Here is a 16,381-nt window from a genome sequence, read left to right as displayed (position 1 = left end):
CAATTTTAGAATAAGGCTGTAAAGTAACAAAATGTGGAAAAAGTGAAGGGGTCTGAATACTTTTTGAATGCACTGTATGTGATGTGTGCAGCACTGCATTTTACAAAAAAGACTTAGTATATGTATATGATGAAGTGTTGTCATGTTGGAGTGCTGGAAAATTACAACAAATCAACTAAACAGATTACCATTAGTTATGATGGACATAAACATTATATTTAGCAAACATTTTATATTTATTTGTTTATACTGTGGATAAACTTGAATGCTTAAGTTCTGTTTTTTCTTAGTCATTACTGCAATTACTGAAGTCCTGTGTCTCAATTAACTAAAGATGTATAATATTATCAATGACAATATCAATAAAAACCTTATTATTATAATGATGATATATTGAAGAAAAAAATTGCTTAATTTACTAATCCAATTTATTCCAATCATAAATGCACACTCAGTCGTAACAAAACCAGCTCTGGAACATATTTTGGTGTGGAGTGTGCAGAATGGAGAGGAATGCCTTTGCAACTCCCACTTTGAAAAGATCCAATCCGAAACGAGCAACGGTTTCAAGGCGCCCTTGGTGTCCCATTCGAAGAAAAACAAAGCCCAGAAAAAAAAATACATCTCACATTTAAAATCGAATGATATTCATAACCAATTCTCTTTTTGAGAAATATGTCCGCCGATGTAATCTGTTTTCTTTTCCTCCTCTCGGTAATATCAATTTGACGGTGTTGTTTATCTGTAGTAAGGGGAACTTGAAACCGCCCCTTGCCCCATTTCCTCGGTTGTTTTTCTTCTTTCGCCTGTATTCTCCATGTTGTTGGAGCGAAAAGTGAGGACTTCGCAGAGACAGGAAGGGGCCGTTCGGTTCCGAAATATACTAGCGATAAAGTAAACCGAGACGCGCAGCCGAGGAAAACGCCAAGACGAAAACATATCCAAGCGCCCTGCCCCTCCCAGAAGAAGCAAGAAATAAAGAAGAATTGTTGGTGATGAATTGTAGCGTTTTCCATATCCAACAAAGCCACGGATGACAGTTATCAGGGCAATCATTTAGTAACTTGTCAATATAACCTAATGAAGGCTGCTTATCTCTGTTTGGGGAACGGATTGGATTTTGAGGGCTCTGTGCTTGTCAGATGGAAAGTTCTATCATCACTCAAGTGCAAAAAGAAGACATTCAATTGTCACCGAAAACAGGTAAGAATATGATACGCTCCGGTTTTTATTGTTTGTTCTGATTAATCATGGGTTTAACTAGAAGGGTAAAGGTTAGTTTGATTTGGAGGAGCTTCGTTAAGTAATCAAATGAAAGCACTCTAACGTTGATGCAAACATGTTCCCAGCGCGTCCATTTGACAGTTCCAACGTCGCGGATATTGCGCGCGACATTCTAGAGCTCACTGTTCTTCTTCACGGTCGAATATGTACACATTGGATTAATCTGGCATATAAATAGACTACGTTGAATATCAATATTATATTTCATGATGATTCAAGCCGCCACATGCAACTGATGCTGAACATGGATTGGTTTTCAAAGGTATTATGGAACACCTGCATAATTGGAAGGGGAAAACCCCTCTGGTACAAACACATTTTTGACAATGTAAGAGTAAAGGCTATTTGAAAAACCGAATCGCATTACATATCTTTTGTCATCACGAATTCAAGGTTGCCAATAATATTCAGTCACTGTTTGTTGCCTACTGTAAACAATTCAAATCAAAATTTATTTCCCATTTTACATGATTGGATTTTCAAGACCAATCAAATGATTCAGTTGTTGATGCTACAGTATTTATATCGATCAAAACAAGGCTACAACATCCAATACCAAATAATTATTATTAGCCAATAATTATAATTTCATTAATTGACAGACAAATAATTTTGCGTGTAAAATGTTCAACCAAACCAACCCCAAATTTAGCCTACCCTGTGTTTTTCATATATCTGTCCAGCTGTTGTATGTCGCTGTTCCATGTATTACTTTGTCACATCTGTCTCTAGGCAGCCATACACACAGCACAGCCATGTCTTGTTTTTGTTCGCAGGCTCAGGCTGGAGACACATCAAGGCAGATCAATGCGCGCAGGGTGGCACGCTATCCTAATGTTATTATAAAAATACCACATCACAGGCCTATACAATACAAAGATTGGCAGGTGTATGATATACAATTTGCTGTTGGAAATTAAACCAACAACGGTTGCGGATGAAAAACATAACCGTAGAAATGCCAGGTGCCGCGGTCGATATTGACAGTGGAATGCACAAGCACACCCCTCAGCACACGCCCTCCGCCGCCCATTGTAAAGCGCGGTTTCAAAGAATCTTTGTTTTCATGCTTCAGGCATTCCGGTTTGAATTGGAGGGTAGGGTACTGCTGTATGGTTATGGTTGATTTACAATACCTGATTGTGTGTGATAGGAGCAGCAGGGTTATCCTATGTTTGCTCAACAGATACAAATCTAATATATTAGATTATTTGATTATTATAGGTTGTTTTTTTTCTCATTTTTTGGAATTTTGTTTCGATATATTCAGGAATAGGCTATCCTACCCTTTAAAATGACTTTTTGGCACTAGCATGTTATGTTATGTTTGTGTTTATAAAGGAAATCCACAACAACAATCATGTTTACAGTTAAGTAAGCTGTAAGCTGCTGGGTAATATGCCTATACATGTCAGCCCTAAACGATTTTGGTAACACTTTATTTGAAGGGTACCTACATAAGGGATACTTCATAACACATTCATAATGCTTTCATAAACAATACATGAGCATTTCATAGATGCATATGCCAACAACCACATGAATTAGGGATGGGCATTTGACTTTTTTTGACCGTTCAAGTACTCACATTATTATTTTTTTCCCGAGATCTCCAATGGAAAATAGTATATTTTTAGAACACAAGGCCTGCACTGGAAAAACATATGTGCACATTTATCTATAAGTTTATGCCAACAGTGTGCAACAATGCTTCATTTATCATAACCGTTACAGATAACAAATCCTAATTGCTAAATTGCCATATTCAGTCAATAAAAAAGCAAGTGCCATTTAAGATTAAATTATTGAAACCATACTATCAACTGGTTATATTATATTGTGGAAAACAATCTTTTTAAAAAGACACATTTTATTGTAAAAAAAACATGATGTCATATAACAGAATAAAATATATCAGAATATTTTTCCAAATGAAAAAGTTGCCAGTGCAAGTGATGCGCATCTCGAGTCTGGGAAAGTTATTCTCAAAGAGTGATCATTTGAAACGGGGATCAATTTGGCCAGTTAGAATATAATTTTCTAAAATTCATTGAACACTGCATGGTAATGAATGCTTAATAATTCTGGTGAAAATATATGTCTTTATCAAACTAATGTTTTTGCATATTTTCAGTGTGGAACCTGTCTATATTAGGGGGGTTATAGCCTAGGCTAACCAATTCTAAATGGCACTAGCAGTTTGCAAAGTAGCCTAAGCGGAAACTAGATGGGACACAATTATTCCTAATCTGCAGCTCATTGTTGGAATGCATATTTTCCTACATCAATCAACCAGTCCATTTTGAATTTGTGATACAACTGTCATCATCTGGCAAGGAGTATATAGCTTGTGTATCCCATCAGTTAGATACATTTTTATAGACAGTTATTTCTATAGGAGCTTGTGTGCACACTTAGCACGCATGTGTGTTCGGAAGGCAATCGAGTGAATGACACAAGGAGGGGAAAGGGAATTTAGGGAGAAGAACTGTGCGATGCTTGGGTCGGTTTATTTTTTTGTTGTGCTCCGCAAATGCAGATGTGCAATTGGAACACTAGAGTCAAAGCAAATTAACATTGGCTTCAAGACAAAATGTCAACATTTTTCGGGACACTTTCACTTGCCTGTTTGGGCAGCCACAAAGCACAGTCCACAAAATAGTTTTATGTTATTTGAAGAAAATATATCTCTGGTTATAGATCAAGCTTTGACGTCCGTTCAAGTACTTATGCCCATCTCTAACATGAATACTGCCGATTTCAACTTGTGGTTGTTGACAATGACATTACTGAAATGCTAAAGAGCTTCTTTATGAATGTGTTAAGATGCTTACAGACGGGCAGCGGTAAGCTCCAAAGGTGTCATAGACTTCAATGGGAGTAGGGCGTGGCGGGCGGCAAAACGCAAGCAGTGTGGTTCCTGGTGCTCGCTCCCATGAGCGGCGCCGCTGGCCCTGCTCTTGAGGCACCAAAAGATGAAATTAGCTGAAGTCTTGAGCGGCCGATGCACATGGTTGACCAATGAGCAGAGTTCATCTTGTCAACCATTGTTTTAATGACAACATTTGAGCTGACAACAACCAGGACTGCTGGTCTCTACTAGAGGTCGACCGATTATGATTTTTCAATACCGATACCGACTATTGGAGGACCAAAAAAAGCCGATACCGATTAATCGGACAATTTTTATTTTATTTATTTGTAATAATGACAATTACAACAATACTGAATGAACACCTATTTTAACTTAATATAATATATCAATAAAATCAATTTATCCTCAAATAAATAATGAAACATGTTTAAACAATGCAAAAATAAAGTGTTGGAGAAGAAAGTAAAAGTGCAATATATGCCATGTAAGAAAGCTAACGTTTAAGTTCCTTGCTCAGAACATGAGAACATATGAAAGCTGGTGGTTCCTTTTAACATGAGTCTTCAATATTCCCAGGTAAGTAGTTTTAGGTTGTAGTTATTATAGGACTATTTCTCTCTATATCATTTGTATTTCATTAACCTTTGACTATTGGATGTTCTTATAGGCACTTTAGTATTGCCAGTGTAACAGTATAGCTTCCGTCCCTCTCCTCGCTCCTCCCTGGGCTCGAACCAGGAACACATCGACAACAGCCACCCTCGAGGCAGCGTTACCCATCGCTCCACAAAAGCCGCGGCCCTTGCAGAGCAAGGGAAACAACCACTCCAAGTCTCAGAGCGAGTGATGTTTGAAACACTATTAGCGCGCACCCCGCTAACTAGCTAGCCATTTCACATCCGTTACACCAGCCTAATCTCGGGAGTTGATAGCCATGAAGTTATAAACTGCTGTTGGCAAACACACTTAAGTGCTGTTTGAATGAATGCTTACGAGCCTGCTGCTGCCTACCATCGCTCAGTCAGACTGCTCTATCAAATCATAGACTTAGTTATAACATGATAACACACAGAAATACCAGCCTTAAGTCATTAAAATTGTCGAATCTGGAAAATATTATCTCGAAAACAAGGCGTTTATTCTTTCAGTGAAATACGGAACCGTTCCGTATTTTATTTAACGGGTGGCATCCAGTCTAAATATTCCTGTTACATTGCACAACCTTCAATGTTATGTCATAATTATGTAAAATTCTGGCAAATTAGGCGGCCCAAACTGTTGCATATACACTGACTCTGCGTGCAATGAACGCAAGAGAAGTGACACAATTTCACCTGGTTAATATTGCCTGCTAACCTGGATTTCCTTTAGCTAAATATGCAGGTTTAAAAATGTATACTTCTGTGTATTGATTTTAAGAAAGGCATTAATGTTTATGGTTAGGTACACATTGGAGCAACGATACGCACCGCATCGATTATATGCAACGCAGGACACACTAGATAAACTAGTAATATCATCAACCATGTGTAGTTAACTAGTGATTATGATTGATTGATTGTTTTTTATAAGATAAGTTTAATGCTAGCTAGCAACTTACCTTTGCTTACTGCATTCGCGTAACAGGCAGGCTCCTCGTGGAGTGCAATGAGAGGCAGGTGGTTAGAGCGCTGGACTAGTTAACTGTAAGGTTGCAAGATTGAATCGGCCAAATCGGTGTCCAAAAATACCGATTTCCGATTGTTATGAAAACTTGAAATCGGCCCTAATTAATCGGCCGACCTCTAGTCTCTACACACAGTAGGCAGATTTTCTCCCGGTTCAATTGCCGTTTACCGTGGCCTGTCCGAAAGTGCCTTTGAAGTCCTTACCCTTCAAATAGTGTTACCACAAGTGCTTTAAGTTACATCATTTTTAACCTGTTACCCATGGCATATCTGTGACCCAGGGAGGGGCTGTCTATTCTATTTATTATATTCTAAATGTGTTGAATGATGTCACCCAGGCGAGGGCCCAGTGTCCTGTATGTTTTTATATAGATAGACAATGTTTTTTTACAGGAGTGGAATTGGAAAGTATCACTCTATGAACTCAACATGTAAAATCCTATAGAATTCCTAGAGGAATTAGCCTTTAAACATATGTTTACATTTTTACAAGTGAAAAATATTTATCTTGAGTTCCCATACACTCTTCCCCAATTCCTTAGTTATGTACACTATATGAACAAAAGTAGTTGGCTATTTCAGCCACACCCGTTGTTGACAGGTGTATAAAATCAAGCACACCGCCATGCAATCTCCATAGACAAACATTGGCAGTAGAATGGCCTGTCCTGAAGAGCTCAGTGACTTTCAACATGGCACCGTCATTCCAACAAGTCAGTTCATCAAATTTCTGCCCTGCTAGAGCTGCCCCAGTCAGCTGTAAGTGCTGTTATTGTGAAGTGGAAATGTCTAGGAGCAACAATGGCTCAGCCTTGAAGTGGTAGGCCACACAAGCTCACAGAACGGGATTACGAGTGCTTAGGCGTGTAGTGCGTAAAAATCAACTGTCCTCGTTTGCAACACTCGCTACCGAGTTCTAAACTGCCTCTGGAAGCAACGTCAGCACAATAACTGTTCGTCGTGAGCTTCTTGAAATGGGTTTCCATGACAGAGCAGCAGCACACAAGCCCAAGATCACCATGCGCAATGCCTAGCGTCAGTTGGGATGGTGTAAAGCTTGCCGCCATTGGACTCTGGCGCAGTGGAAACACATTCTCTGGAGGGATGAATCATGCTTCACCATCTGGCAGTCCAACGGACAAATCTGGGTTTGATGGATGCCAGGACAAAGCTACCTGCCCAAATGCATAGTGCCAACTGTAATGTTTGATGGTGGAGGAATAATGGTCTGGGTCAGATTTTTAATGGTTCGTGCTAGACCCCTTAATTCCAGTGAAGGGAAATCTTAAACCTACAGCGTTCAATGACATTCTAGACGATTCTGTGCTTCCAACTTTTGCATCGGTTTGGGGAAGATCTTGACTGGCCTGCACAGACCAGGCCCTGACCTCAACCCCATCGAACAACTTTGGGTTGAATTGGAATGCAGACTGCGAGCCAGATCTAATCGCCCAACATCAGTGCCTGACCTCACTAATGCTCTTGTGGCTGAATGAAAGCAAGTCCCCTCAGCGATGTTCCAACATCTAGTGGAAAGCCTTCTCAGAAGAGTGGAGGCTATTATAGCAGCAAAGGGGAGACCCACTCCATATTTGATGCCCATGATTTTGTAATGAGATGTTCGACGAGCAGGTGTCCACATACTTTTGTAATGTATCATCATTCCAATTGCTGCAGACGCCCCCCCAAAGATGAAAGGAAGAGAATGATAGGTGGGAAATTAAAAGTTAGTATCAAGGCTTGAGGTTATGAATCAGGAGAGAGTCTCATAACTAACACTACTTCACAAAATATGACAAGCATGATGAGTGTTGTCGTGATGTGACTATCATTAATCCGATGAATATTTTATCAAACTGTTTTAATTGATATTCTATTAAATTAGTCATGTAACAATTAACTCAGTAGGAATTTGGGGCACCACGGGAAAAGTTATTTAACGAGTTACTATCTCCCGACTTAAACTCTAAAGATATACAGATATCTCTTACATCAATAACAGTCAATTATTAATTATTACCTCATCAGTCTCATTCTGAATGTCGCAATATCCCTGGATCTGCAAAAACCCTATCCCTTTGAATATTCAGTACTACACAAATTGATTAAATCATTTTATTTATTAACTAACTAAATAATAACACAGAATACCATACACACTTACATGAGATAAAAGTCCCTAGTGGACAGACATGGTATGACTGCTTGTTACACAATGGAAAGGGGGTGGGGAAAGATAAAGAGAGTGAACATATCGTACATGCATTTGGAAGCTGTACTCACGGAAATATTAATACTTTGCACATGATCGACCGCTCATTCAAATAAGAAAGGCAATGTATATATTTATGCGTAGACGTCTTTGTCGTCTCTCTGTTGAAACCACTAAGTCTGTCTATGGGGTGTGGTTCGATGCAAGTCTCTGGTTGTCCACCAGAGGTCACAATCTCCTTATGGTTATTTGATCTGGGAGTGTTTGTTAGTGTAGATACTTCAGACATACCTACGGTGGTCAGAGGGACCTATTCTTCCCCCACGTGTTGAGAGTTAAATGTCCTAGAACCACTTTTACATGCACAGCTGCAGACTGTGAGTATTCTGGTCTAGTCTTTACCTTCTTCACTCGTGTTGAGGGTTTCAGGTCTTCTAACCCTTTCGTAATGTGTAGCCACCGCTACACACTGTTTGGTCTTGTAGTTTTAACCATTCGCGATGCCCGGTTTACACTGTCCGTCTGCTTGATCCCTAGTTGATTATTAATGGTTCAGCTCTCGACCACTTTACACGCCAGCAGCGACCCGGCACGTTTTGGTCTGGTTTCCAAAGTTTCTAACCATTTCAACGTGTGGACCGCAGCCTCACGTTCTCTAGTCTAGTTTTCATAGGTTCCAACCATTTCGAAACGTTCAGCTCACGCTGTCTGTCACTCTGGTCTGATGTAAATTTCGTTAGCGAGTCCTTTTAAGCACTCTGGTCGGAAAGGCGGTTCCATCACACTTACACGAACTCTGAGCTCACTTGGGCGTGGCTACTGACGGCATAATTTTGCATGGAAAAACAATTATCATTTAGAATGCTAAAATCACATTGCTTTCTTCACGAAAGTATTCTCATATTTAATCATCATTTTTTTTATATACACAGTGTACAAGCTCTTCAAGATACAATGTTTCCGTTATAACGTTTTTCTATCCATTTTAATGACATCTCAAAATAGACATTAATTTTCCATATTCCATCTCATCATTCCCATCGTTCGGATGTTGAAATATATTGTCCAATTGTTCATTGTTTGATGTTGAAGTTTTGGGTGGCCACTCTTCTGTAACACAACGACATTCCATTCTCCCAAACTAGAGACCAGAAAGCAGTTGGTCTGCTGCATTAGAATTTACGATCGACGTGAGGTGTCATAAAACCCACACATCAACCCCCCCCCCCCCCCCCCCCCCCCCTCTGCTCTGTAGAGCTGATCCATGTAACCGGATCTTTGGATCCTCACAGGAGAGTCAGTATTCAGATGTGTGAATCACACTTTTTCTTTTTAAATCAGTTTTTTATGAATCCCTTTGATAGCTTTAGTCAGTACAGCCATCTGTGTTTTGTATATCAGAGCCATCCATGCATTAGATTTTTATATACTATTACCAGCGGTGCTATGCATGTCCAATGCTATTTGCCTCCTCTGGTGTAACCTTTGTGAACTATGACACATTTTTACATTGACTGATCAAAGGGGCTTGGAGCATTGAGGTGTGACTGGCTTCAGCTCGCTCCACTCCAACCAGAGATCTTGTTCCAGGAGAGTCAGTGAAACGGTTGGAATGTTTTCTGTCTGTCTTTTTTTTTTAGCAGAAGTTACCGACCGTATCCTAAATGACACACTACTCCCTATATAGTGCACTACTTTTGACATGTGCCCTGTGGGGATTAGGGTGCCATTTGAGACTCAGTCACTGCCTGGTGAAGAGTGTGGGTTTTCCCGCAATCTCAATGATTATATAACATGTACCAACCTCTTCCAGCTTCCAGCAGCAGCAGCAACCTCATTAAAGGCAGATTTTTATTTGTGTGTGTTTGTCCAACTGTGCTTGTGTCCGTGCGTGCGTGTTCAGGCTGGCTGGCATCTCTGTAGTGTAGAGGGAAGCCTTTCATGAAGGAAGCACAGAGTTCATTCTACATGTGTGCAGTAACTATGTCTCTCAAAATGGGGGAAATCCTCCTAACTACTTTATGGCAAAATCTTGAGAAATTCACATCATACATTTCCCTAACATCTACAGATGTAGGGTCTTAACTTGAGCCAGTTTGCTACAGCAGGAAGATAATCCTGCAACAAAAAGAAATGTGGATGAAATTCATGGAAGGGTTGATACATTTTTTCGTAAGGGAAAATCAAGTCTGAAATGTCAAAGTGGAAATTACAAACTTCAAAAGCCTTTTTAAACTTAAAATATTCTCCAAGTTTTAAAAGTTCTCCTGCTACAGGGGGATCAAATAAAAATCCTACATCTGTACCTGGATTATAAGAACCTTCATTGCAGGTGGAATCACCATAATGTGTTGGTGAATAGCATTTTCATTTGGAACAAATCCATATATCACTCAGAGTTTTGATCAAAAGCTTGGTTGTGTCATAGGACTACAGCATTCTTCTTTTTGGTCTTGTGACAGGCGAGGTGAGCAGATCTTCTCTGAAGAAGCCTAGGAGCTGTAACATCTTCAAAGCACTCTTCTGTTGCCTCAGAGGAGCACAGGATGCCCGGAATCCACCATCTCCTTCACAAGATGCCTTGCTGGGGCCACAGGACAATGGGGACGTTGTCAAGGTAACATAATATATTATTCTCAACATCTCAGCTGCATTGTTGTAATTATCCATATAGCGTGTATGGGCTGTAGTTTACTGTATTTCAACCAAGTGTGGGACTACTATGTAGCCTAAAGTGTCCTTTTTGCATTTTGCATTTTGTTTGGACCGCTTAAGCAGATTACAAATTAATAGTTTTAACCACAAAGTTTCACACATTGTAATTTGGCTAGTCTTATACTTTTTTTTATAGGACATGAATCTTGTGTATACAGTTTAGCTAAGTATTTTTAAACCCAAACAACGGTCAGGCTTAGCTCAGCTTTCTTTTTATTTTACAACTGTCAACTTCCTCATCAAGTGTTTAACAACTCTGCCATGCTTATTACAGGAAAATAATATATAAACAGACAATAACTACACAAGTGATTGCTTTCCTATCTTGAGCAATACCCTGTGAGAATTTGTGGGATTATTGCCCGTTGATGTTATAACAGCATGATGCAATATAAAATGGCTGCTGCACCTGTTGTGAACTTGTTGAACACTATAACCATGACTGTTGGCGGATACAGAGTAGTTTAGGTCTGTTCATATTGATATCCTATGATGATAAGACAGCTGAGTGCCTTGCAATCCACTAAGGCGAAACAGTGGTGCAGTGGGCCTACAAAGAGTGTGATGTGCATGTCAGTTCATGTTGGCGATATTAGATATGTACAGTATTTTGTACCTGGTACGTCATAACCGAAGTGTACAGAAGAATGACAAGTTGTGTGTTGCCCACAAGCCACTAGTGAGGCTGTCAGTGTAGGGGCGCTAGCGCCATGTAAAGGCGTCCTCATGCTTCCCATCCCAAACAGTTCCTGTATATATTAAAACAACATTTTGTGATGTTTTGGTCTTCGGCAAGGGTTTATCGGCCGTTCGTGCACACAAAAAGTTTTTCTGACGCAAGCCGAAGCTCAGTAGCCAAAGTATACACCCCTTCGTCAGTAATTGGTCAACAGTAGGAATTCTTCAATTAATTGTTTTGTTGTCATTCAACGAGAAACGACTCGGTTTTCATGCAAATATTTCCTCTTGAGATATACTGCACCAAACATCTTAGATGTAAAATTGCGTGACTAAGACCACCTCGGCAAAAAACGTAAAAATGAATGACATATATCTGGAGTTATCTTAATTCGGACTGTATTGAAGAAATGGCTTCGGCATCTCAAGAGGGACAAACAGTACAATTGCCGCTTCTTTTTGTTCACATTGCCTAGTGTCCTCCAGGCAGCGCTGTAGCTGTTGTGAAGCATGGGTATTTTTTGGGTCTTTGAATTTAATCTGATATTCTATTATTACAGTATTATTACACTGTTAGAGCTCTTTTACCCCTACCTACATGTACATTTTACTTCAACTACCTCGTAACCCTGCAGATTAACATGGTACCGGTTGTTAATTTATTGTGTTCGTATTTCCTTTTTTAATTTAGCACATTTTTCTTACTTTTTAACTCTGCATTGTTGGTAAAGGGCTCGTAAGTAAGCATTTCACATTAAAGTCTACACCTGCTGCATTCCGCGCATGTGACATAACATTTGATTTAATTTCAACTGCAGTTATTCCCTGTGCTTGTAGAGTGAGGCACTGTGTTTACTAAGCATAAGAAAAGCCTAGTAAAAAGGGTAAGATGTGGTGTTCTCTGCACAGTCCTGTACTGTACTCTGTAGTACTGGCTGGAGATTGTGTCAGCTATAGTGACCCTGTATGTCCCCTGTTTTCTCCTCTGCCACAGCTGTCATCAGGGCCCAGCCTGCTGCCTGAGATGACACCCCAGGACCAGGGGAAGATATGTGTGGTCATAGACCTGGATGAGACACTGGTGCATAGCTCATTCAAGGTAGCTACCGCTTTTCCACCCACTCACTGTTACATGTGGTTTTGTAAGGGGTGTTTGTATGCAATGCAAATGTAAAATAGGACATTTCATGAAATTAATCATTTTGAATTACATTTTTTTTTTAAGTGAATTGTTTGATTTACGGAATGATTTATAGTTTAGCGTTTAATTTAGGGATTTGATCCTATGTAATTACATACAGTATAACTGTAAAGCCCAGGAGCATCATAACAACAATCTTCCATGGTGTTCCTTCTCTCCTCAGCCTATCAGTAATGCAGATTTCATAGTGCCTGTGGAGATTGAGGGGACCACACACCAGGTAAAATCTCTCATCTGAATATGTTATCTGTGTGCTTGTAGAGGTGGGTGGGTTGGTATTGTGTGTGTGTGTTATGGTCAGTGTTTGCAGAGGTTAAAATGGGATGTGTTTAGGACAGATGTTTGTTATGCACGCTGTATGAGCCCTCTACTGGACAAAAGTTGAATGGGAAAGGAAGTAAACAGTTCAATTCAGCTTAGTCAGTTCACTTAATTTTGCTCACCAATGCAATGCACCAGAGATAATATTTAAACTCTATATATTGAAATGTACTGGAGTCTGCTGTACATGCAAATCTACATGCAAAACTTGCACTTCAGGTCAACATGAGAACTGTTGTGGTGTTTGGAATTCTTCTCCATGGGCCTCTGCCTGGTTCAAGTAATCCAGGATAGGCTGGTTAACATCTGCACGGCCTATTCTTGATTACTTGTTTCAGGAACCAGCCACCAGCAACTGAGATGGGAACAAAATGGACACAGCAGAGGAAGAAGAGTTAATGTTACCTTCCAAATATTTTCTTCCAGATACTTTATTACTGTTCATTTATAAAGCAATTGCTAAAATACTTCGTAACAAGCAGAAATGTCTGTTACTACACAGGTAAAAGAGCTACCAAAGCTTCATGCCAGGTGTTTGTTTTCAGGTATACGTGCTGAAGAGGCCTTATGTGGATGAGTTTCTACAACGAATGGGAGAGCTGTTTGAGTGTATTCTGTTCACTGCCAGTCTTGCCAAGGTAAGCTGAACGAAACCTTAACTTGTCTTGACATTTGGCCTATTTATTTGTTGTTCTTCATGAAAAAACCTCTTGTATTTTAGTTTAGAAAGTCTTACTACTTTTTTCTCTTTCACAATCCTCTGTAGCCTTTTCCCCATGCACTAGGTGACCTTTGTAGTACCAAAGACTGCTTTGTACATTTGCATATTATGAGCTAGCATACATTCCATAATCTAACCCATAGTTACTTTATAGTAGCTTGGGTGCCTTGATGACACACCTTGTTAGTCCTGACCAAACTCCCTTTCCTTCTTCCTCTTGCCATTTCCTCCCTTCCCTGATCCTGGTCTTCCTCCTTTCCCCCCTCTTCTTTGCCTGCCCCCAGTATGCAGATCCAGTGACTGACCTGTTGGATCAGTGCGGGGTATTCCGGGCACGGTTGTTCCGGGAGTCCTGTGTGTTCCACCAGGGATGCTACGTCAAAGATCTCAGCCTGCTGGGCCGAGAGCTCCATAAGACCCTCATCCTAGACAACTCTCCTGCCTCCTACATCTTCCACCCAGAGAATGCTGTGAGTTTGAGTTTCATTCAACTTCTGTCAACTCAAATGTGATCTCTTTCAGGATTCAAAGTGATTATTCATAGGATACTAGTTCTGATTCTACTGCATTCTGATTCTATTCTAACCTTATATTCCACTTAACTTTTGGATTTAGTAGTTATATACGACAAGAATATACAGTTGTCAATACTGCAAAGAAATAATTAGTAAGTGAGTGAATAGTTTCTCTGATGCTCCCTCAGGTTCCTGTGGTGTCCTGGTTTGATGATGTGGAGGATGCTGAGCTGCTCCACCTGCTGCCTGTGTTTGAGGACCTGAGTCAGGCAGAGGATGTCTACACCAGACTGGGGGAGCTACGAGCACCATGATGGAGGGACCCTGCTGATGAGCACTTCATGACATTCTAACGCCTTTTCTCTGACTCTTGAGTATCTCTCTGTACGTCAACCACTGTCTGATAGTTCTGAGCGAGAACTACCAAAATACTGTAGAGTACTACAGTCATTCCAAATGAATATGAATAAAGTGGTTATTTTTTTCAAACCAGAAGCCTGCATGGCCTGATCTGACTCAGGACACTTGTATATTTGTGCCTTTTTTGTAAACAAACACAAAAAGCAAGCAGCTCAAACTATTTTTATTAGCATTTTGTAAAATAAATAAATAATAATCTTCCAATCTCGCTATGCAATCCTCTTCTGTAATCATGATAAACATCAGTGCTACTTGTTATACGGTTCACAGTCAAATCCAGAATGCCAACAGAATGTATGTAACCTTACATGTTCCATGATATATGACCAGTTAGTATATGCTCACATACTAGATGTTTAACTGATACGTATGTAAATATTTGTATTATTAACTGTAAAATGGCCAACAAAGCAAAATGCCACTCCATTTAAGTACTGAATATATTAGAATAAATAAAGTCTTCATAAAGTTTGAGACTTTATATACATTATATCAATGTATTTTTCTGAATACCATTAATAGCATGCATACAGTGATGTTATAAAGCTTTAAAAAGCTTCTTGAGTTGATCATTTGGGACCACATTTTTTTAGATGAATTCCTTTATGGTCACTTGAATGCAGACATACTGGATGCATGGCTACTCAGCAAAAGTATATTATATTGTCGCTCTTAGAATATTTGGTCCAGTCTAACACGTTTTTCTGTTTTTCTTGGAATACTAAATGACAAAATTGCACTTGTTGTTTTATAAGTAAGACTGTGCTAAAAAGTGACAACTGTACCTTTCAAATTCAGTCAGAGACATCATGCACTGCCTGTGCAGATATATGCACCCTAATGCCATGCTGGATGTGGTCAAATACTGTATTAAAAAAAGGATATGTAGTTGTGGTACTCTTAATTCTGAAATGATATGCCTTTTTTTCTCATACATTTTGTGTATTCGTTTGTGTATTATTTGCCCACTACAAGTGAGGGTATAGAAACAACAATATTCAAAACATCTGCCAAATTATAATTTGTGCCTAGAGTTTTTGGATCGTGTAAACAAGTTAATCAAACACCACAGATTATTTTCCTCCCAAGAGTGCCTTTCAAACATCTCTTAACCTTCCAATGCCTCCTCACATCATCATAGATGATACCAACGACATTGGCTTATCCAAAAAGCAATAACCAAGTTCAGGGTGTAAATCAATGACGAATAACTAGCAAAATCTGGATTATTTTATGTAAGTACAATCAAGTATGTTTTTAGAATGTTAAATATCTGTTTTTATTGTCTAGCTACATGTTGACCACTAAAGAAATGTCCAATCCTAATGAATAACCAAAGCTATCTGGTTGTTGATATTGTGTAGATTAAGTTGTCCTCATTGATATTGTAATAATCAAACAAAATAAAGTGTACAAAATTTACATTTTAAATCAGTAACACATATTAGGCCAGATCATTGTGTTTAGTGCTAGGGTAAAAACCAAAACGTGCACCCTTTGGGATCCCCAGGACCGAGTTTGAGATACAATGTTGCTACTTTCAATAATATTGGACTATTTTTTAAAGAAATACATGTATTCTGGAGCCAAACTGGTCAAACGTTGCCAAATAAAAGTTTGATTAAATTTCCTTGTCGGTGTGTGTTTTTGTGGAATAGTCAATTGTTTATGTATTAGGAAATTACGATATTGTCATAATTTGGGCTATCTGGCATCCTTAGGGCGTCCATACCCTAAACCCTAACTTTAACCATTTTAAACGTCAACTTCGA

General features: G+C 39.4%; 1 protein-coding gene across 1 annotated transcript; it reads left to right on the top strand.

Annotated features, from left to right (window-relative positions):
* The first annotated feature begins 465 nt into the window (after nucleotides 1–465).
* Nucleotides 466–16,235, top strand: LOC110532650 (carboxy-terminal domain RNA polymerase II polypeptide A small phosphatase 2). Its single transcript, XM_021616727.2, has 7 exons — nucleotides 466–1,203; nucleotides 10,501–10,655; nucleotides 12,426–12,530; nucleotides 12,796–12,852; nucleotides 13,499–13,591; nucleotides 13,959–14,144; nucleotides 14,378–16,235. The coding sequence occupies exons 1-7, from the start codon at nucleotides 1,143–1,145 to the stop codon at nucleotides 14,501–14,503; spliced, it is 783 nt and encodes a 260-aa protein (XP_021472402.1). The 5' UTR covers nucleotides 466–1,142; the 3' UTR covers nucleotides 14,504–16,235.
* Nucleotides 16,236–16,381: the final 146 nt, after the last annotated feature.

This window comes from Oncorhynchus mykiss, chromosome 9 (genome assembly GCF_013265735.2).
Source record: "Oncorhynchus mykiss isolate Arlee chromosome 9, USDA_OmykA_1.1, whole genome shotgun sequence".
NCBI classification, from domain to species: Eukaryota; Metazoa; Chordata; class Actinopteri; order Salmoniformes; family Salmonidae; genus Oncorhynchus; species Oncorhynchus mykiss.
The sequence above is the reverse complement of the archived record's forward strand: the minus strand, read 5'-3'. Positions and strand labels throughout refer to the sequence as shown.